A 25,271-nucleotide genomic window follows, 5' to 3' on the forward strand; every position below is an offset into this window, starting at 1 on the left:
GTCTTACACCAAGCGCTCGTACTGAGTAGTGCTCGGTCTTACACCAAGCGCTCATTCTCTTTTCTTTTTATAATCTATCTTGATGAAAATAGCGTTCGTCCAAATTCAATAGAGTTCTCTCTCTACCGTGTTCGGTCATTGACTGACATTCAGTTTTCTTGATGCTAAACTCAAATAAGCTAAGTTTTCATAAGCGTTCGATTTCTTCATGTGAATTCTTCTAAGTATTATTCTTTGATGTATTGAAGTGGCTGTATCTATTGGTTCCGACCTAGAGTCTTAGTACTTGGCATGGTCTTTTCTGTGTTCGGTTGGAGCTCTCAAGAGTCAATTCATCTAATTGGCTCACTTTGGAAGTAACGTTCGTTCTAGTCGTTCCTGTTACATATGATTGTACTCGGTTTCTTTCTCAACCCGATAGTAACCCTCTTGGTTTTAATCTATTCTGGAACTGGAGATATCTCAGTCTCGCTCCAAGTGTTCGGTCTCGTTCTGAGTTAGGGTTGAACGTTCGGTATTTGGTATCCTATTGGATTTTTATGCGAAGTGTTTAAGTGAGATGATTATTAATGAAAGATGAAGAGAATGTGATATGGATTGAAATGTTTTGGATTATGGACGAGCGTTCCAGGGAGGAATGACTCATGAATGAATATTGGAATTGGTAAAGTATGAATGTGGGCATGCTAAGCTGGCGGTTCATCCTGATGTTCCGTGAGTACTCGTCCTCACGTAGAGGAGGGTAGGTCATGTGTGGGAACGACAGGAGGTCCTAGTCCTTATGGTTAATTTGGACAGATAGGACTAACCTCGGGTGGCAGCTGTTGAGGGTATCCCAGTTACTACATCACCCGGGTGCACGAACGTCGTAGCTACACAGATTTCATACAGTCCGGACAGTCAGTCTAGTATTAGGCTTTGTATGAAACGAATGATGATTTATCTTGTTTGGTTGATTGTGTGAAATATATGTTTTAGTGTAAGACTGATCTGAATTATTATTGAATGTGATTATTCTACTATATAGTTTTAAATTGTATTTTTGAGATGTTACACTTAGATAATCAACCAAATAGTCATAAACATTAATGTTCCAATTATACTTTCAAATATCCTTAATATCATTTAATATCTTAAAAATACTTACAAACCCAATTTATAATTAAAAATTAAAACTCAACTAGTTCAAGAAATATATATGGTAGAAAAAATTCATGGATATGATCCTCACAAATATATTCATTAAGATTTTCTAATAATATATTCTCTAAGTTATTATCTAACATATTCAAAGTTAAGGTATTAAGTTTCTATAGTTTTTTTTTTATGATTATTACATTAATACTGATATATTTTTTGTAAAAAAATTATATCTCACCAAAAAATTGTCTAATGTTATATTTGTGTATGCAATATGCACACATGATATGAGTCTATAAAGCATTTGGACAATATAGATGTTTATAATTAAATTTAATGCATGTATCCTAATTATATTGTAGTTATTTCATAATATTTCTCTCTACTTTTGTAACATCCCAATTATTATAGCATTAAACTATAATAGAGTTCTTACATCATTGATACAATATAACAGTTGATAGGAGGAGGAATAACAGTTTTCCTCATTATTACACAAACCCTCACTCAAATTCGAACTAAAATACAGTTCAAGCTTAAAATAGAGACTAAAAATATAAATCTCATTCTATTAACTAAGCTTCCGTCGATCCTCCATCTAAAGCTTGCTCCACCGGCATATCAGCAACTTCTGCTCCCATCCACCGGATGACCATCGCCAGACAAAATACATAACACAAAATAGCAACCACACAACAGACAAAGCAAGGGTGAGCTAATGCAACATAAAAGGTTATGGTAAATTACATAAATAACTAATTTTCCAACTTACAAGTTAAATTACTCAATAATACAATAAACATACCATACTCATCGTAAATTCACTCATCCAGATAATCGTACGAATATTGAACTCTTAGCTAGTTCTACACTTACAGTGGTACTTTACTCAGCTACATCCCATCCTACTCTGTCCTCCAAACTGGATCTTCGGATATGGATGCACTTATTCGCTAACTCATTTATTCTATCCTACTCTGTCCCCCAAACTGGATCTTCGGATATGAATAAAACCACTGAAGCTACATCCTTCCTACTCTGTCCACCCCACTGTAGATCTTCGGTAAGGATTTCCCACTCTCCACCACATATCTTTCTCTCTAAGTGAGATCGAGACTATTGAGAGCATAAGAATGAACCCCTAAGTCGGAGTTCCTATATTCATACGTACAATACTTGACACAAAATCAATAAGGAGTTCCTCCTTGGAACTCTATTCTACACTTTCCATTCATAAATACACATGTTACCATATTATTATCTTTAGTCACATCTTAAGAAAATAACTCTTACATACTCAGACATTTCACATCCTCCCAGAAACATCACTTATTAACACATAACTCTTTATGGTCTATTAATTCGAACCCTTAAGTAGTTCAAACAGCTTAGATACCTTCACTAATAGCTCCGGAAGGGTCAAAAACCCCCATATCGACCTAAAGAACGTCCAAAACGGACATCCAGAACTCCCAAAACGTTAAAAACATCAAAACACTAAATTTGTTACGTATAACTCGCTCCAGCGAGTTAACTCATTTACTCAAGCGAATTTACTATTCCAAAATCGCGAAAATTCACTTCTCGGACTATAACGACTATTCCTTTCATCATACAGACTTTCTAGACATCCAAAAACTTATCTCCTATCAACAACCCATATTCATCCAAATCTTATAAACATCTAAACTAAACATATAATTAAAAAGGCAGCGAATAATTAATACAATCCAAAATTTCTGATCAAAAACCTAGTCTCCTTTTAAATCCATAAACAGATTCAGAATCTTCGATCTATACGTATACCTAAAAAAAACTTCCACCGATTCAAAATACTTAATACGAACAAGATCTCTTCAAAATTATCAAAAACAGAAGCATATCCCAATTCCCAACCGTACATCAATTCACAAGATACAACAGAAGCAGAATTTCATTCTAAAATCATAAAGAGAATCAAAATCCTAAACATATACCAAATTTAAGATCATACAGAAACAAAAAAAAAAAGACTCAAGGTTAGCTCCCCTTACGGTTTTCTCCTTAGCTAGCCTTTCGAAAACACTTTGCGAACGTTCCCCCGACTCAAATCACAGCTCTAAAGTCCCTCTGCTCCAAAACCTTCGTACTCTAGCCTCTGGTTCAACTTAGGAACTTCTCTCAGCCCCAAAACACTCTTATATAACTAGAAAACGTGTTTGAATAGTAAAACGCGTTTACTGAGTCAAAACGCGTTCAAAACGCGTCCAAAACGCGTCCAAAACGCGTTCAGCGAGTGAGTCTGATTTTGACAACTTTGCCAGTCCGGTTAAACCCCTTCTCGATGTCGGAATTACGCGTATGAGCACTCGAATCGAAGCTATTCGAATCTACTTTCTAATGGAAGAAGAATCAACTCAATATCTAATTTATAAAAAAAGTTATAATTGAAATACTAAACCTTGTCAAAGTCGACAGCATTGTATTTTGTACTATATTTCGTACTTTTGTTACAACTTGTTACATCTTGAGTTTCTTAGTCTCCTAATGACCCAAACTTACTATTTCTTCTCATTTTCAGGGTCTTACAACTTTTAGTTTTTCTTCTTGAATAGTAATGTAATTTATATAAGCTTATACCGTTTTTCCTTATAATTATTTTTCAGAAGTTCTAGTAGTCTTATAATCAGGTCAACATTTTGCTATGGACATAAACTAATTTAAATGCATGTATTTTGCATGATACCTTTGTACTAGCTTTTAATTAAGAAACTTTTTTATGTTGATGGAAATGTTATAGTACATTGGTCCCATGTTGGTTGATTTCTTGTTTTAGACTTAATTAAACATTACTAATGAAATTATTTTTCTTCTAAAGGTTGTGGTTCAGGTTGATACTACTCGGTTGACTCCTTTTGGAATGAGATAATAAGAAATGCAAAAGGGAATGATTATGTAACTAACTTTCCACTAATGGAAATTGGTATTCCTTTTTTTTATTTAATTTAGTTTATACTTTTTGTTTACGTCATACTTGGTTTTTTTGCTTTAAAGGAAATGGAACTGCTTTTAATGCCTAAAAGTTATATGGATCTTCCACTAGTTCAATGACCACATTTTGTATTTGCAACCAAGGTAATTTAGTTATAATTTGCTAATTACAAACTGCAATCTCAAGGATAGTTTTTTAGTGTTCAATCAAATACATCAATTTAGTTTAGTTTTTAGGTTTATGATAGAATATCTAGTCGTAGTATGTATTTAAGATCATTCTCATTATTTTAGGTTTATCTTCTAGATATTGATACATTTTTCACTTTTGTATTAGCAGTTAGGGAATTCTTATTGGTTGTAATAGATAAGTTGGGAGAGATGAGTAGTCTTTTTTTTAATTTGTTACGTTTGCTATATAGTATTTATTTATTATTTGTATATTTTATCTTTTGTCGGGAAACCTTGTATGTCATTATAATTTGACAAAATGGTAAAAAATATAATATAGTATTTATATCTTTTACCTTTCTTATAACACTACTAGAAGTTTATTTCCACTACAATATAGATAAAGACATTATGACACAACCAAAAGTCACTTTCCTAAAAAAAATGAAACAACTACATTCAAATATGCAATCCATTAGTGACAACCAATGTTCCAATCCATTTATTGAGTAACAAAGCAGAAGTTATTATCAACTAATGATCCGAGAAGTTAATTGGGTTTGGGTTATATGAGACAAGAAACATGCTCAACATACTTTTATATGATACCTAATAAAACACAATAAACATTCACATGCGTTGAAAGGAATATAATTATTTAACATTAATGATCAAGAATAATAAACTTTGACAACATATTTAACTAATTATTTTCAAACCACAAGTACAAGCCTCGTTCCAATGTTGACTTTTGTAGGGTTAACTTTACGTGTTAATAAAGCCAAAATGATCTACTAAATTTGGGTTATTATACCATTTCATGAAAGAAAAAGCATTTGCAACCACCAAAGCACAAACAATATCATGTTAGCATGTTTTTATCTAAGACAAAAACTATTAAAGATGATCTTGCATTGATAATTGTACACACAATTTCCTATTTTTCATCAACAGAATAACATAGCAAACTATTGTATGGTTAGTAACCAATCATAAGGTTGAATTAACCACTTTAAAAAAAATTATTCATAAAAATTTCCAAGTGTGATTTTAAAGATAAATTGATAACATTAGATCTCATATATCTTTTGTCCAAATTCACTTCTATAAGTAGAATTAGATAAATCAATACAAAAATTATTGTTCACACATATCATTAGATGAATAGAAATACATGTAACCCGATATGAAAACCACTAACCAACTTGTACTTCTTAATTAATGGTTTATTGTTATAAGTAAAATGTAAGACTAATTTATTATTTTGCCTCAACAATAAGAATCTATTAGATTAATTTTGATGTAAAGTTCGTTGTTTTTGTCATTTTAGTTTATGTTAGTGTACATAGATAACAAATAGAGATCTCAAAATGAGTTTCAACCTGTGAGTCAACCCAACTCATCATAGGTTAGAGTCAGGTTTGGTTAGAATTTTTTTTTAAAATGTGGTACTAAAAAATTACTTCATTTGGCACGTGGTACTTTTAAATGACTACATTGAGTTTTTTTTAAGAAAAATAGGAAATCAATTCAGTCATGTTTAAAATCAATTGAGACATTTTTGTTGATACAAAAATGTGGTTTCTTTATTTATTTTGTTTATGTTTTTGGAGGTGTATTGGATGTTATTATCTGATTACCTGTTGTTTTATTTTTAAACTTCAATCTTGTAAGGTTGATAATAATTTTTTAGAATTTCATATTTCTCTACCAAAAAAAATGTAATACATTCACTACAAAAAAGAAGGGCATTACCGAAGGCTAGAAGCCCTCGGAAACAGCCCAAAACCGTCGGTAAAAGGTAATTACCGAAGGCTTATCGACGGCCAAAGAGCCCTCGGTAAATCCCTTGTCGCTAACATTTACCGAGGGCTTTTGCCCTTCGGTAATTACCGAGGGCCAAAAGCCTTCGGTAATTACCGAAGGGCAAAAGCCTTCGGTAATTACCGAAGGACAAAAGCCTTCGGTAATTACCGAATAGCTGAAAAAAAAAGTATAAACTCAAAAGCCTTCAATTTTCGCACAGTGCTGCGTGAATGTTGTGTCAACTTGTGTGTCTTCGTTCGAGTTCAATTCTTATCCGTTTTCCATGCAATTTTTTTTCATAGTTTCGTCTGGATGTCTATTTTAACGTATAGTTTTTACTTTGTTCAAATTCGTTTTGTGTTGTTCCCAGTATTTTTTTTACTCCCCTATGTCAGTCCAGTGATTACTGTTTGAGTGACTTCTAATCTGTTTGCATTGTTTGCTTGTTGTTTGGTACTTGTGGTGGCTGGAATTGATCATTGGACGGTGCTAAGACCTCCCAACACTCTTAAGCAAATCCTTCATTTCTTAAATTTTAAGAAGTAATATTGGCTTGCCATCATTACACCTCACGACCATAATAGCTATTACCCATTGGAAAATTCATTTTGGCAAAGCAATTGAAGCTCAGGTTTTAGAGAATTTATTGAAGAATGAAGTGTGAATTTTATAATGGGGAGACAACTCACGACACATTTGAATTGAAGTAAGGTCCAATATTTGCTGAAAAGTCACGCACATCCAATTACAATTCATTTTGGCAAGTATCCAGCATGGAACAAAAATGGGAGTGCCACCTAGGATTGAAGAATGTTTATTTGGCTTATGAGAAATGAATGTGGCCGCGAAGCATAATGGAGGGGACCACGTGAATGAACCAAGCACGGCAACCAGTACACAAAAATGGGGAATCTTCTTTCTCTTTGGAAGTGGGAGCCGCACCCTTGTTGGCTTGGAACGTGATTTCCAATTGGCCATTAAATTGCAGCAAACAAATGGAATAAAAGTGGGGATCTCCACTAGAAAAGGGAATAATATTCTCATAAAGATGAGGGGTCACGTGAAGGGAAGAGCTCACGGTACTTATACAAGTCCAAATATTATATGACCCACAAAGGAATTAATTTTGGTGGTGCACTTGTGAAGGGGCTGCACTTCCACGTTCGCAAATGAGAAGAGGTATTACGGCATGCTTGAGAGGCTGCACACCGTCCAGAATTGGCAGCAACACCCAATAGCAGCCTCGGTCCAGCAGGAAAGTTGCACGGTGATGAAGAAAAACACAAACGGATAGAGGCAGCCACCTGCAGCAAGGCCGTGAAGAGAGAGCTCCAAGATACTGCTGTAACTGATTCAGTAGCTGGCTGGAATGGAGAAGGAAGCACGGTGAAAAGCTTGGCACATGAAACTCCCGTGATGTTGGAAACGAAAGTGAAGTTGGCTGTTGGAAGAAGAAGATGGACGAAGCAGTTTGGGCATTCCAGCATGCACACACAAAAGAAGAAGCAAGAAAAAGAATTGAAGCAGACAGGCTGAAGTACTTTGGAAGTTTTGGAAACATTGTTGTGCACGGTTATGTGGATAGAGAAGGAGGGGTGCACGGCGTTTGATGATGGATCCAGCAGCTGCTCCCTGCTACACTTCAAGCGTCAAGCAGCAACATTCAAGATACACGTCCAGAGTTGGTGTTCACGTGATCAGCGGAGAGGCGTGTGCAGAGGGAAGGATGAAAATGGAGAGTTCCTTGCTTAGTTTTGGTACGTCCAGGAGGTGCATTGGAGTAAAAGTGCTAGGAGACAAAACTTGGGCAGCACCACTTTCTTGCTTTTAAAATATTGAAGCATGGTGTGGGGAAAAGAAGGGGAGCAGCACGTCCCACACACAGACAGCAGCAGCTGTATGGGCAAATCGCACTATCATGATTTGGCTTCAAGTGGAAAAGAAGGAGTGGATGGTATTTAAAAAGTAGAGGCCGTGAAAGAGGGGTGTTCCAGGAGAGAGGGGGTGACGGCCTAGGAGAGGAGTCTCTCTTCCAGGAGAAGTCCCATAGAGTAGTTTACGTTGCAGGGAGTCTGAGTAGTGTAGGAGAGTTCCAGTAGAGGGCAGACGACCTTGAGGTCTGGAAGGGGTCACGGTTCCTTCTCTTCCAGATTCAGATAACTATTGGTTATTACTTGGCTGTAATGTATAGATTCAGATAAAACAACCAGAAAATCCAATACATAGTTTTCACATACTGATGTACAGTTTCATATCAAATCAAGAAGTAGAAGCTAACTATATTTGATGGTGTTCGACAAAAACAAACAAACAACTTTGTGCATAAATCATGCTATTATCCAGCACTAAAAGAGGAACTTCTAAATGCAGTTAACTACAGCGTAAGAATGTTAGCAAACCTGATAAAAAGCTCCACAGCACCCTCTGCAATGGCAGCCCCAGCCCAAGTAGACCACCACTTAAAGCAGCATCCACAACACGTCACCACCGCAATGCCCTCGTCACGCTATCCACGAAGCACGACCCCTGCTGCCACAACCGCAATCCAATATAGAATGACTTGCAAGGAATTGCAAGAAATTGGAAGCACGAAAACAAATAGCAATCAATTAAGGAGCAAGCCCCAAACCTAAAATTCACATGAACAGAACACTAACCTTACTGCAATCCTAGCGGCAACACCCTCCCTACTCCACGGCAGCCGCGATAAATGCCCCAATCACCATCCACCAACACCCTTCCCGGAGAATCACTCAACAAAAGCTCCAACCGTACCGAATGAAGGAGGATGCCTCAGTCACCAACGGTCCCTACTCCACGGCAGTCGCCTCAGTCACCAACCGTCCTCGCACCGTCAACGACAACCGGTGTCCCGCCTCACTAACACGACCGAAGGAACGATGACGTAGTTACGCACTCCCTGACAACATCCGTGAGCACACTGACACAACGCGCCTGAGGAGAGGATTCGCAGGGAGAGAGATATAGGGTTTGGTCGACGAGCTCGAAATGGGAAGGGAAATCAGAAGTTTTGGTTTTAATTAACCCTCAAACATACCGACGGCCTAGGACCCTCGGTTTTTAAAATCACCACCTCATTACCGAGGGCCTAGGGACCTTCGCTAAAATGCCGCCGGTATGTTGCGCTTTTTTTGTATTCAATACCGAGGGCTCAAAGACCTTCGATAATAGTGTAATAGACCGTCGGTAAAGCACTTTTACCGAAGGCCGTAAGGCCGTCTGTAAATACCCTTCGGTAAAACGTCAATTTCTTGTAGTGATTATATTTTAGTAATCTCCTTTTTGTTTTGGTTTTATTCATATTGATTGACATTTTCGATTCTCGTCATATTTTGAGTTAATTTTATATCTATTTGTTTTATTTATGGTGAGGTATTAGGGTTATTGAAAGAATTAAAATATGGTTTTGTTGTGGATTTTCTTGGAATGACCTAGATGGAGTTTTCTGTGATGATTTTGCCAAATGTGTTAAGGATTATGCTAGAATATGAGAATATTGTTTTGAATGTGAACTAATTGATTTGTGTATAATCGATTGTTGTTTAATCTATTCATTGAATTTTCGTCTTTGCATTGAGTGTTTTGGAAGAAAATATTTAAAGTTAATGGTCTTGCATTTCTATAGTTTTGATGATTACTGCATGATATATCGATAATTATTTTTGTAAAAAAAATTATATCTCACCAAAACATTGTTTAATACTATACTTGTGTATGTCGTATGCATGCTAGATATATAAGGGTTGAAAGTATTTGGACAATCTAGGATGTTTATAACTAAATTTATTGCATGTGTCTTAATTATATTATAGCTATATCATAATATTTCCTCTCTTCTTTGAGTTTTTCTCTTTGAATAATAATGTTGTTTTTATAAGCTTATATCATTTTTCCTTAATATTATTGTTCAGAAGTTCCATTAGTCTTCTAATCAAGTAAGCATTTTGGTATGAACATAAATGAATTTATATCCATGTATTTTGCATGATACCTTTGCAGTAACTCTTAATTAAGAAACTTCTTCATATTAATGGAAAGGTCACAATACATTGGTCTCTGGTTTATCCCTTGCTTTAAACTTAAGTAAACATAACTCATTAAATTATTTTTCATCTAAAGGTTGTGAAGAATATCCAAGTTGATGTTGTTTGCTCTTACCCCTTTTGAAATGAGATCATAAGAAATGTGAGAGGAGAATTTGTAACTAACTTCTCAGTAATGGAAATTATTATTCATTTTTGTATTTTAGTTTATACCTTTTGTTTACTTTATTCTTAGTATTGTGGTTTTTTCACTTTTATAAATATGGAGTTGCTTTTAATGCTTAAAAAATATGTGGATCTTTCAATGGTTTAATGGTCACTTGCGACCAATGTAATTTAGTTATATTTTGATAATTGCAAGTTGTAATGTTGAGGACATTTTTTGAGTTTTCAATCAAATACATCGAATTAATTTAGTTTTCATATTTATGCTAGAATATCTAGTCATAGTATGTATTTATGATCATTCTCATTATTTTTAGATTTATTTTCTATATATTGATACCTTTTACAATCTTGTATTGACTTCAAGGGGATTCTTATTGGGTGGAATAGATAGGTTAGGATAGGTAAGTAATCTTTTTTAATTTGTTACCATTATACATACGTAAATCTACTTCATTTGTATGTTATTTATTATTTATATATTTTACTTTTACTAGAAAATCTTTTGTGTCACTACAATTTAACAAAATGGTAAAAGACAAAAATATTTATATCTTTTACCTTTATTATAAAAGTCTATTTCCACTACAATGGTAAGTATAGAGAAAGACATTATGATAACAACAAAAAATTACCTTCTAAAAAAATGAAACAACTACATTCACATATACAATTTATTAGTGACAAACAATGTTCCAACCCATTTACTGACTAACAAAGCAAAAGTAATTATTAACTCATTATATGGGAAACTAATTGAGTTTGGGTTATACGAGCCAATAAACATGCACAACATACTTTTATATAGCGCTTAATAAACGTAATAAATATTCACATGCATTCATAGACATATAATCATTTAACCTTAATGATCTTCAACTTTAACTACATATTTAACAATTTTCTTTTTGTCAAACCATTAATCTAAGTCTTGTTCCAAAATTGACTTTTGTAGGACTAATTAGTCTATTATACCATTTCAAAGTAAAAGGCACTTGTAACCACCAAAGCACAAATAATATGTTAGCATTCTTTATGTAAGATAACAATTATTAAAGATGATTTTGCATTGATGTCAAATGTATAGTCAATTTCATGCTTTTCATCAACATAATAACATAACAAATTATTGTATGATTACATTACTACTCAACCAATTAAGAGGTTGAATTAACTGCTTAAAAAAATCATTCATAAAAACCAACATTTGTTATTTTAAAGATAAATTTATAACATGAGATCCCTTATATCATTTGTCCAAGTTCATTTGTATAAGTAGGATTGGATAATCCAATACAAACACTATTGTTCATATATGTCATTAAATGAATAAAAATACATGTAAGCTATTATGAACACCACTAACAAAATCTTATTGCTTAATTAATCATTTATTGCTTAAAGCAAAATATAATATTAATTTATTGTTTTGCCTCAACAATAACATGTTATTAGATTAATTTTATGACAAACTTGTTGTTTTGTCAGTTTAGTTAATGTTAATGTTCATAACTAACATATAGAGGTGTAAAAATGAGTTTCAACTTGCAAGTTGAATTTTTTTTTAAACGTGGATGAAACTCAATCTAAATCATTTAATTCATTGGTTAAACAGGTCCAAACAAAGTTGAAGGTGGGTTAACCCGTAATCCACCATCAAGAATCCTTTATTATTTTTTTGTCATTTTTCATAACATTTTTATTATAATTATTTATTACATCTAATTATGTAAGTTTATTCATATTTTTAAATATTTCAAATGTTATTTAATCATGTTTGAATAATTTAAATATTTAATTTATTTGTTTGTTCAATTATATAAGTTGAAACTTTAATTTTTAAATATTTCTTTATAATAATATTGAGTGAAATATGTGAAACTTTAATTGTATTATTATAAATATATGAAAACATTTCATTTTTATTGTACTACAATAAACGTATAAAATAAGTTACAAGAACAAAATATTCTTAAGTGAATCAACCAACCTAACTCACCCAACCTGTAACACCCAAATATTTTAAAGGGTATTACTGGTAGTAGAGACTAAATTAGTCTGATATAAACAATCAAACTTTATTTCAATTCCTCCAAAGTACAATACCAAACTTACAAACTTTAAACAATATAGTCTTCACCACTTAACATAAATTTGAAATTTAACTTATAAGTCTTACACAACATATTTTTCCAATACAATTTATTCTTTTTACAAAAATCCCTGAAAGTTTTTCCCCGCATCTCTCTCATCATCTCTAAGCTTTTTCAACCGCATCTGCAACATTATCTATTCACATATAACATGAGTTATATGATCATAGCACAAACAAATAAGGGTAAGCCAACCATATCATACAATCATTAAACTTATAATATAAATGTTTCAATCATGTATTTCTGCAATTGATAAATACCATTATCCCGATATCATTAATTCATCATTTTTTTTAAAAAAAATCATCTTTCTCATTTTCATAAACCTTACAAGTATACCATGCTTACTTACGAAGCGTTATGGTCAGACCGCTCTCTACCTGCTTCCTTAAGCCTCACTTGTATACTATGTCTTACTTTCTGAAGCCTTATGGTCAGGCCTCTCTCTGCCTGCTTCTATAAAACTTACGGACCATATATTTATGTCAAAGCCTTATGGTCAGACCACTTTCTGCCTGCTTTCATAAACCTCGGTGTTACTTTGCTCATATCAAGCTCTCATGGTATAAACCAACATACTACTCCAAGTAGTAAACATCATTTCATAAGTAATGATTTCTTATATCCACTCCCACATTTCATAAAAATCAACAAATCATACCCTCTTATCTACCTAACTCAATCATGTTCGTTCTTTACTCATAAATTGACAATAACTCGTTTTGGTGTCAACAAATTAAACATATTGTCAGATATCATACTTCATATTATAAACTCGTTTTTCCCATAACGAGTATAACTCAACATATTTTCACAAATCAAAGGTCATATATCAGCCAAAATACATCAACATATCTTAGGAACTAAATATTAAAGTTTGGGCTTAATGTAACGGTAAATGAAATATATATGAAGTTCTTACCATGATAACTTAAGAACAAAAATATAGTGTTCATCATACTTTTCAAATTTTCGAAATTTATTTCTCAACACATAGACTTCTAATTACAAATCCTAACGGTCACATTATAGTAATATATCTTAGGAATCATATATCAAATTTTCAGGTTGATCCAACAGTCAAATATAATAGAATCTATATTTTTCCGAGAGTACTCAGTAATACAATTTTATTCAAACATGCTGAACTTATTTCTCCAAGTACAGACTCTTAATTAATGATTCAAACGGTCAAAGTAAAGAAATAGGTCTTAGGATTCATATATTAAAATTTTAGCTAAATCTAACGATAAAATAATTAAGAGGAACGTTTTAGCACTGTAATTCGAACATAGAAAAATTAATATCATGAAAACTAAATTTTCATAGATAACTACCATTACCAAAATTTTAACATGATCATAACTCATATTCATGATCATAATATGTATAAATATCATATGTAAGAAAGGATTAGCTCCTCTACCATCAAAATAATCTTAATATAAAAATTCAGGGGAAACGAGAAGTTGAATCTGGCAGAGCCGGTTAGACAACTTCCCATCCTTCCAGAAAGATGCAATAAAAATAGATAAAACAATAAAATTTCTGGGGAAACAAGAAGTTGAATCTGGCAGAGCCGGTTAGACAACTTCTCGTCCTTCCAAAAATATAATATAAAGAGATAAGAAACAATAAAACTTCTGGGGAAACAAGAAGTTGAATCTGGCAGAGCCGGTTAGACAACTTCTCATCCTTCTAACCATACAAAAAGAACAACTAATAACATACAAATAGCATATCATAACGAATATCGCATTTTACAACTATCAAACTTGGATCTCCTCACAGAAGCATGTTCTTATTCAAAATTCAGATCACACAGAAACAAAATGATTCATATTCAAGATTTAAGATCAAACAAAAGCAAAATATTACATGATCAAGACTCAGGATAATACAAAACAAAATCTTAATATTAACTCTCCTTACCTCTATTACAGACTTAATCTCCTCGTTCTCTGAAAACTTCCAGAATATCCCCTTTGCAACTAGAAATTCTTCCAACTCTCTTCTCTCAAAAATTTTCTAAAGTTTTTTGGTGTCAATTTTCAGCCTTCCCCCTTGGCTATTTATAGCAAAAAAATTTACTATTCATTTTTACTATTCATTTTAACTATTCATTTTTTTATTCATTTTACTATTACAAAAATAATTTTTTATTTACAATTTGATGAATTCTGATCTCTTATGACTCAAGGCAACGTGGAATACTTATCCCTTCCAAATATTTTTTTTACTATTCACTTTTTACTATTCACAATTTACTATTCACTTTTTACTTTTTTTTTTATTTAATCTAGTATCTGAATTACAAATATTTTCAAGGATCTTACACAACCCATGATGGGTCAAGTCAGGTTATAAAATTTTTAACTCACCAAAATGTGAGTTGAGTTCAATTGATTCATTTTTAACTCAACCTACGATGAATCAATATGTGAGTCAGGTTGAGTGACTTTGACACCTATGCTAGAAATAAGGTGGGTTAACATCGTTTATCAATTACACTATTGTTAACCCTCGGCAAGTGTAAACGAATCGTATCAAGTAATAATAAATGGTAAGACCAAGTATCGTTTTCTAAATGACTCACGGCCTAAACAGTTATGTGATTTGTTGATTAAATTAAACTTGTGAACGAATTCTTGTGGATTTAAATGAAAATACTAAAAAGTAAATATGAATGCATGTATTAATCAATTGGACAAAAGAAGCAAAACGTGACTGAAATATATGGAATGATAATGTTGTTGGGGGTTTTCAATTCATCCTATCCACTCTCATGTATTCAAGAATTCATCTTCTTCATTAATGTTAATGTCACTTTCTAATTTACCTTAAACCCAATGTCTTGGTGAAGAAAACATATTCCTAATCACTAGTTTACAATGTCTTGTTTCCCTAGCAATTATTCATGCAATACATTCGCACAGAAGCTTAAAGGAAACTAATCCTCCTATCCCTATGTCTAGGCAATATTACTATTGGGAGAATTTCTTTATGTCTAGATTTATCTATATGTGTCCATACAAATAAAATCAATGATCATGCAATTGAATGAGTTAAACAAAACATGCATAGAGTATACAAGAAAAACCCTAACAATTAATGAAAGAAAGCATATGGATTAAAGAACCAATTCAGTACATGAGAGTTTCAAAGGATTACATTGATTCTCCAACAACAATGAAGGTTTATTTCACCATAATCATGGTGAAAATAAATGAAAAATAATGAAAGATAAAACCCTAGAATTTGAAGAGTGGAGCTTGAGCATCCAAAATCATCCCCCAAAGGGTGAAGAAAGTGTGATTTTGCTTCGTTCTGCCAAAAGATACTAACCCTAGGTCGACTGAAACCTTATATAGACTCCTAAAGATTACAGAAAAGTGGCCCAAGACCCATTAAAATGGCGCTCAGCGGTAAGTGCGGTTCTTCTATTTGACACTCAGCTGCAGTTTTGCCCCTCAGCGGTGACTGCGGGACTTCAGAGTGCCGCTCAGCGGTAATTTCCGCTGAGCGGTACTTGCGGCTCTTCTTTTATGCACTTTTTCTTCCATTTCTGACTCCATTTTATGGCTACTTTACTTCTTCCATTCAATTCATCTTAAAACCTACAAAAACAAGGAAAACCAAGCATAAAACCTATCCAACTCTCTTATTTCCAAAACATAATCAAAAGCATGATTACAAGCTAGTTCCTAAGTCATAAAGGTTGTCTTTAAGGTCAAAATTAAGTCTAAAAATAACAGTTTTTCAACTATTATCAACTATTCAATTCCTAACTTAATACAAACATCATTAACCTTTAAAGCACATATTGTCATGCGAGAGAGAAAAATGCAAAAATATTACCTCCTATAGCTTTTTAACTAAAGGCTGAATAACACTGATGGTCCCTATTTTCGTCAGGTTTGTTCGAAACGGTCCTAGTTTTTTTTTTCTGTTCAATGTTGTCCTAAAGAATGTAATTTATGTTCAATTTAGTCCTTTTTGCATACGATGTTTAAATCGTTAACGGTCCATTGTCCAGTTGTGCAAAGCCCAAATGAGATGACATTTAGAAGTTGCCACGTCACCATCTTCTCAAACCTTCAGCCCAAACAAAAACTGAAACCCTAATTTCTCTCTAGCCACTTAACCCTAGCGCCGCCAGACCTAAACCCTCAGGCCGCCACCGGAATCACCAAAGACCTTCAAACACAACCCAAAAGACCATCACCAGGACACCGCTACAACCACCTCCACGCGCCACCTTCTTCATCACGCGCCTTCATCATCATCTTCTTCCCAGTTCGCATTGCCACCATAGCCCCACTGCCACCACCATGTCATTGTGACATCATCCTCTCCTTCCACCATCAACTTCGCGTCAGCTGTCGCGAAGCACACTTCCACCATCATCAACTGCACCGTAAACCTGCATCAAATCCAATCCAAAAAACCCACAAAAACCCAGAAACAACACTACTGCGATTCGCGATGTCTTCGCGAGTTCGTCCTTCTCCATTAACACAACCTAGGAGTTCGAAAGCCTCAACCCTATCGCGCCTAAGAACCACCATATTTGCGAACTTGCTTCTCCCTCGTGCTTTCATCAACCTGCAACGAAACACAATCAGGCCAAAAATGTTAGCAAAATGATGAAGATGAAGTTTTGATGATGTCCAAATCAAGTCAAGAAGAAATCAAGATGTTAGGAAGACTTGTATTGCTATGGAAAAGCTTTTGTAATAATTATAATTTAGTGTCTAGGACTTAGACATTTGAGTGTTTTTGATTCCATGTAATTCCATACCATATAATCAAAAACCAGAGTCCAAAGTGCACTGTATTAATCGATTAAAAAGGGTCTTAATCGATTAAAACGAGGCTGACAAATGAAAACCAAAATTGCCTCTGGATTAATCGATTAAAGCTTGGTTTAATCGATTACATAATCGATTAATCCTGAGATTAATCGATTAAAACAGTCCGTTGGAGGTTCCAGAGTTGAAGACTAGCCGTTGCACTGGAATAATCGATTAAAGCCTAAATTAATCGATTAGTTAATCGATTAAACCTGAGAATAATCGATTAACACTAGCCGTTAGGGGTTTCAGATTTGAAAAACTAGCCGTTGTACTTAGTTTAATCGATTAATACTTGATTTAATCGATTAAAACAGTCAGATGGCTCATTTTCGAAGAATGGAAGAGACTTTGGATGAGTCTATAAATAGACTCTCATTTCCTCTCAAGAAGAACATCCAAAGACACAGAGACTCTTCCCTTGTGCTCAAATACTCTGAAACTCTTGAGAATTGTGTACTCTTGCTCAGCTAAGGAAACTCTGTCTGTAGAGTTGGTGAAATACTGCTACGGTGATAGAGGAATAGCTGGTTCATCCTTGGTGCATCTAAGGAAGTGTTTGGAAGAGGAATTCATCCTTCGTGAAGTATTCGGAGGAAGTGTTTCATCCTTTGTGAAGATTCAAAGGAGGTGTTGTTTCATCTCTTGTGGCTTCAAGAGAGGTGTTTTCTAAACTTTTACAAATTGTATCTGTGTGATTGTAGTTTGTAATAGTTTTGTGATTAGTGAAGTGTTTATCTTGTTTTTGAGATAAGCGACTGGACGTAGGATTGGTAAGATCCGAACCAGGATAAAATCAACTGTGCAAATTTCTCTCAACCTTACTCTATTTTATTGTCTTTATTATTTGCTAAGTAAGTTTAATTGAGTAGAAATTTTTAAGGCACACGATTTTAGTAAGAACCAATTCACCCCCCCTCTTGGTTTGTTATTCCACGCTAACCATTCCGCTGCAGCCGCTTCTGACAAAAAATTCCCAAATTAGAAACCCACATAACCCTAATATTGCACATCCACCTAGTGCAAGACCACCAGCATCCATCACAAGGGCAAGAATGCAACGTCTTCATCTTCTTCTTCATTGACCCAACATCGCCGCGAGAGAGAACAAGAATCGTGACCACCACTGGCGCGCTTCCATCATCACAGCTGCGAATGACCTCCTCGATTAGGACACGTGGCAACTCCACGTGGGCAGTTAAATGTCATATCTTTTGGGTATTGCACAGCTGGACAGTTGGTCATTAACGATTTAAACGTCGTCTGCAAAAAGGACGAAATTGAACATAAATTACATTCTTCAGGACAACATTGAACAGAAAAAAAAATTAGGACCATTTCAAATAAACCTATCAAAAATAGTGACCATTAGTGCTATTAAGCCTTAACTAAATTCACTTACACAATTATGCTTCACCATACATAACACAACAACTAATTGTCTAAATGTGACATTCAGCACATACATGCTCAAATTACCGTTTAATCAATCATGAACACATTTAAATTGGATAATCATTTAGATTCCACCATAATAATATATGACTAGTTTCATGTTCAATGCAACAAGCATGACCAAAATATGTTCATCCATGTAAATAATTATAATCAACCTAACCCATACAAAATTCAATCAATATTTTGGTAAATAATGATATAAACCAACTCAATAATACTATATTTTCAAATACTCATTTTTAAGCCCAATTTTAGTTCAATATTTTTCACAAACATCTTCTCCACAGGTTAAGAAATTACAATATCTTAAAAAAATGAATATAAGTCTAAAAAAACTAAATTTAACTCTACAAATATTAAAAAAAAAAGACCTTTATTGATTGAATATGACTTATACTTTAATGAATTCAATTTAATGTGTAAATTACAAATTAAATTTTTTTTTCAAACTTTGATATTTTTTATTAAATTAAAAGTTAAACCTTATAATACTTAAATTTAATGGATTGACTATTGTATGCGTGTATTAAACTAATGTTAACATATTTAAGGAACACAATATTTATTAAATATGAGTAGACAATTTACGTTTTTTTTGTTAAGTGAGAAAATATCAATAAACTCAACTTAACTTTCATTGAACAATAATATAGTTAGGTGAATAGAAGCAACATTTGAAAATATAATCTTCAACTATCAATTACCATTTGAGTATATATTTAAATTATTATGTTTAATAATATGATTTGATTATTTAAATATTGTATGATTTAACATCCTAATTATAAAAATACGATAATACAATAGTATAATGTTTCAATCATATCCAATATTTAATGTAGTTATTATATGAATTTGAATGCTAATGTCTATAAAAGTGATAACTGTTAGAAAAGAAGTGTCTTGTTTCTCTTACCAAGAGGGAGTGAATTAGTGATCAATAAAAACAATTACTTTTTAAATCTTTTCTCAAACTAAGAATGATCTTTAATCTTTCTTGAAATTCAAGCAATAAAGCGCATGCAATGAAAGCAAGAGATAAGGAAAGAAATACAAACACATGGTTTATACTGGTTCGGCCTCAATGCTTACATCCAGTGTCATTTCAATCAACCTGAGATTGAAAGCCAATTGCACTATAAAGATATGATTTTTTACACCAAGACTTTATAGCGACCAATTTGTCAAAATGTAAACCACATATCTAACTCACTAATCTAATATAGCCAATAACAAGACCTTGCAGCAAGAATAATCATCTTATGCAGTCACCCCTTTGTCAAAGTACAAAGAACTCATCGCTCTTCTTCCTGAATGCACGCACAAGGAACAACACAATCCAAGATTGCTAATAAACGAAATCTCATCAGTCAAGAGTATACCTCAGTAGTGCAGTAGTTGATCAGTAGTGAAAACCAAATTTATTCTTCAAGAAACCTTCAAGATTATCAACTTCTGTATATCTTGTTTCTTGGAGCGTCTCAGCACACCTGTAATTCTTTTCTCAATTCACAAATATCATATATGAAAGTTTATAATGATCAAAAGTCTTGAGAGCAGTGTGTAGTGCGTCAATTTATAATTTTCTCATAACAGGCGGAGTTCAATTGATTACGTAAGTAATGTAATCGGTTACATTATTTACAATTGTAACAGAATTACAATTAAAATAGTTTTAATTGAATGCACATTTAATGTAATCGATTGCTAATAAATGCTAGTCAAAATATTTGAAGAATATGACCGTTATCATTGTTATGACTTAGCTTGAAAATAATTTTTAAATAATAACATACTTAATTGATACATAAGCATTGTAATCGATTAAGCTATACACTTAAACAAATTTTGAAAACATTTTCACTTCAAAACTCATCATAGCACATTTCAAAAAGATGTTTGCAAAGACACGAGTTTTAATCGATTATACAGTCAATGTAATCAGTAAAAACTTGTTGTTTTGCCATAGTTTAAAACATAATCTGTCTAATGAACTTAATTGATTAAACATCATTGTAATCAAGGTTGTTAAACTCGGGAGTTTACGTAAACTCGTTAGAGTCCAGTAAACTCGTAAGAGTTTACTTTGCATGAAAAAAAAATATAAATAACATCATAATTCAAATAAGTTTAACAAAATTATATAAATTAAAATACATAAGTTCATAGAAATAGAAATATTATAAAATATAAATTGAAATGTCAAAGTCTCTATGTTTAATCTTTTAATCCTTTAATAATGGCATCATCATCTCCGTCATCATCTTCATCCAACTCTTCCCCTGATGAATGTTGTGCATCCTCATTGTCCCCAAATGTTATGTTATTAAGATCAAGAGAGTTGCTCCATCTAAGTGAACATGTTAACTATCATTTTCACCTTCAACTTGCTTAATCTCAACAACATCATTTGCCTCTTCAGTTATCCATTCATCATCTGATTCAATGTCATCAAATGGAAGAGCAACAATTTTTCGAATTTGTCTACTTTTTAACTTGTAGTTATACATCACATAAACTAAATCATTCATCTTTTGTTGATGCAAACGATTCCTTCTCTTTGTATGAACCTAAAATGAAATATAATATTTTTAGTGAAGATATAAACATAATAAACAAAATTATAAATTAAAAATAATTTAAATTACCATTTCGAATGAGCTCCAATTACGCTCACATCCAGAAGAACTACAAGTCAAGCTTAGAATTCGAATAGCAAATCTCTTCAACTTCGGAGTTCCATCACCAAATATGTCCCACCATTCTCCAGGATTTAACTCTTTCTTGCACTCCTTTGCATCTTCCATTCCAAAAAGTCCTCTAGCATAATGAAATTCAACAATTTGTAAATTAATTTTTCTTCTTTCTGACATATCTGGTACCAATCTTCTCATGCACATATACAATTCTTCTTTCACCTCTCCACCATCATCACATTTAATGTTAGGTTCATAGTGGAAATGGGGTTTAGAAAATAGGCAGCTGCATGCAAAGGCCTATGAAGTTGATTATTCCATCGAGCATCAATTATTCTCCAAACCTCTTCATAACTATATCAATTATGCTATATAAGAAATAATTTCACACATAAGTAATTAAACTTTGAATGAGTAAAATTTTGAAAATTTACCTCTTTTTTATATTGTTAAAGTTGGACATAATCTTCTCTTTTGCACAATCCATCTCTTCATAAATGAAACCCATTGCGAGTTTTACATCTGAGTCCACTAATCTTAAGACTACCATAAGAGGGGCAACAACTTTCAGGCATGTGGAGACATTCTTCCAAAACTGGCTATCTAGTACCACATGTTCTACTTTTCTCCCCTCTTGTGAAGTTCCAAACTTGTTTGTCTTCCACTCCTTAGAGCTAAACATGGTCAACAATGATGCCTTCAATTCATGAAGACAAGCAAGAGTTAAATAAGTCGTGGCAAATTTAGTCACACCTAGTCTTATCAAGTCTCTACCTTTAGTAAATTTTTATAACAAGGAAATCAACGCTGATATTCCATAAATATAAGTGGTAATCTTTCTTCCCTTCTTAATGGTAAATTCATGGACCTTTAATTTTTTTTTTCAAAATCTTCAAATATCAAATCAATGTAATGTGCTGCGCATGGAGTCCAATACAATTTTTCCCTCTTTTGCATCAACAACTCTCTCTGCCCTGAAATTTGCAGCATTATTAGTGACAACTTGAACAACATTTTCTTCTCCAACAAACTCGACAACATTATCTAACATTTTGAAAACTTTATCAGTTGTTTTTGAAATGTTTGAAGTGTCAAGTGAGTAAAGAAAAACCATCTCTTTAGGACTATTCACCAAGAAGTTGCAAATAGAACGTCCTTTTTTATCCGTCCAACCATCAGACATAATTGTACATCCAGTTGTCTTCCATTCCTCCTTATAATCCTCAAGGATTGCATCTGTTTTGTTCACAGCTTGTTTTAAGAGCTTCTCTCTAATATCATGATAAGATGGTGGTTTGTATCCAACTCCATACTTACCAATCATTTCACACAACTTTGCAAAGGCTGAATTTCTAATTACATTAAAAGGAATGACACTGGTGTAAAAGAGTTTAGCTACTTGAGCATCAACTTCTTCTTTGTATCCTTTTTTCATCATTTGATTTGTAGTTGATTGAACTCTCCCCTTGGTATTAGTACCAACTTTTTGTTTTTCTTTAAAACTGAATATCTTGTGTCCTCTTTCAATACTTTCACTTTCTTCGTCATCTTCATCAATTTTATTTATCTTTCTTTTCTTTGATGAAGCATTCTTGGCCTCAACAACTATTTTTATCATCAAATTTCTTATTTAATCCAAAACAGAAGCTCAAGGTTCAGAATCCTCTCTAGTTCCAGCAAGATGATGCTTAAATCTAAATATATCTCTACTCACAATCTTTGAGCAATAGTTACATTTAACTTTCCTTCCATTACTCTTAATATCAAACCCATGTTTCCATCCAATATCAGATCGGTTTCCCGGAGCAGTTTTACTTCTACTTTTAATGGATGAAGATGCACTTGGATTAGTTTATATTGAATTTGATATCTTTTCAGACTTGATGCTCTAAAATTTTTCACTAAAAAAGACATGGCAGAAGTGAACTCAGATATACATGATATTATAATTTTTTTTAAAAAAAAACATGGCAGTGGACTCCCAGAAACGCACAAAACAATAAAAAGAATGATTTCATTTATGTGATAAAACCATTAGAATTTATTTTTTTATTAAAAATAATTTTTTAATAAAAAAAATGGTGAGACCCAGTAGTGAACTCCATGCAAAACATAATAAAAAATAATGATTTTGTGATAAAACCATTAAAGTTTATTCTTTTAATATAAATAATTTTTTAATAGAAAACATGGTGAGGTGACATAACCATATAAAATACTTTTTTAATAAAAAAGAGTCTATGCGTAATGTAAGAGAATTGACAAGTTTGTGCGTAATGTAAGAGAATTGACTTGGATATGACCATAAAAAAAAATTTTAAATAGAGACCCACCATGTCAGGGGCGCAGGCAATGTTTAAAACAAAAAGCATCACTCTCCACGCAAGCGTGACCGGGAGGCGAGACCAAGAGTGCGCAAACTTATAAGACGCGACCACGCGATGACGACACGACGGCAACTACAATAGTGAGTGCGAACTAGGCCATCGAAGCGCGATCACGAGACCACGAACAACGACGACCACGAATGGCGACTACGAACGCAATGGAGTGAAGCACAATGAAGAGTAGGACCCTAATCAGGTCATTAAATACTAAACTCAAAACAATTTTTTTTTTCGTTGTTACCTGTTTTAAACTTGCCAAATCGCTGCAATATAGCGATTTTATACTATTCTATTGAGTTTGCTTATGAGTTCGTCGAGTTTACTCAAAAACTGAGTTTACTACCGAGTTAAGTCGACAACGATTACTAGGAACTAAAACTCGTCCGAGTTAACGAGTTAACTCGCGAGTTTGATAACCATGACTGTAATCGATTATTTCATACAAAGTTGTTTTGTGCTTGTGGTTTTAACACATTATAAACATTTAGTATGCATACAAAAGATATAAGCACAATTAAGATCACAGTGATATGCAGACCAATCAACATGTCATCATATGTATCAATCATGACGAAACATTTACATACCAACATATGTATCAATCACAAATACACATTTATATTGTGTCATGAAAACATATTTGTGTTGTTACAATCAATGTGTTGTCATCATCAAAAACCAAACACATCAAGGATTGGGTTTAACACTCATATTGCTTTCCTATCAACAATAACAATGTTTATAGTCATAGTAAAATTGATGTTTTTAGTTTTTAAATTTTGATACGAAATTGACGTTAGTTTATGTTATAAACTTTAATACATTTTAATTATTAAATTTTAAAAAATAATGGAAATGCTAGTTTGTAAGTTTGTAAAACCTTTTAACATCATTGCACTAAGAGAAGTATATTGATTATTTTTAATATTTGAAGATTAAAATATATCAGAGCTTAATACAAATATAAATTTCAATTTCGTGTTAAAATTTAAATATATTTAATCTTAATAATAATAATAATATAAGTGATGATAACGTTGAAAAGAATTATATAATGATTATTGTATTAATATTGATTATATGCACAAGTGTCCACTTTAATAATAAATAAAATGTAATTCCTTTAGTTACTATTAAAATAAAAATATTATTAAATTTCTAAAAATATATTATAAAAGATAACTATAAAATAATATTTACAAAATCTAAAATAACTATAAAAGGGTAAAAGTTTTAATAAGGCAATTTATATTGTTAAGGATAAAATGAATAGTAGATTGAAACAATCACCTTCATTAATAACTTGTGAAAACAAATGTACTGCGTGACTGTCATTTAACTCTTTTTAATAACAAAAAAAAAATTATTATTATTATTAATATAATTATAAAAATAAATATAAATA

General features: G+C 32.7%; 1 protein-coding gene across 1 annotated transcript; it reads right to left on the bottom strand.

Annotated features, from left to right (window-relative positions):
• Positions 1–16,738: 16,738 nt before the first annotated feature.
• LOC108332656 (uncharacterized) lies at positions 16,739–22,914 on the bottom strand. Its single transcript, XM_052870221.1, has 7 exons — positions 22,417–22,914; positions 21,914–22,176; positions 21,702–21,833; positions 21,432–21,603; positions 21,164–21,353; positions 18,269–18,287; positions 16,739–16,895 (listed from the first exon to the last, which is right to left on the bottom strand). The coding sequence occupies exons 1-7, from the start codon at positions 22,912–22,914 to the stop codon at positions 16,739–16,741; spliced, it is 1,431 nt and encodes a 476-aa protein (XP_052726181.1).
• Between the last annotated feature and the right edge of the window lie 2,357 nt (positions 22,915–25,271).

Source organism: Vigna angularis, chromosome 11 (assembly GCF_016808095.1).
Source record: "Vigna angularis cultivar LongXiaoDou No.4 chromosome 11, ASM1680809v1, whole genome shotgun sequence".
In the NCBI taxonomy this organism is placed as follows: Eukaryota; Viridiplantae; Streptophyta; class Magnoliopsida; order Fabales; family Fabaceae; genus Vigna; species Vigna angularis.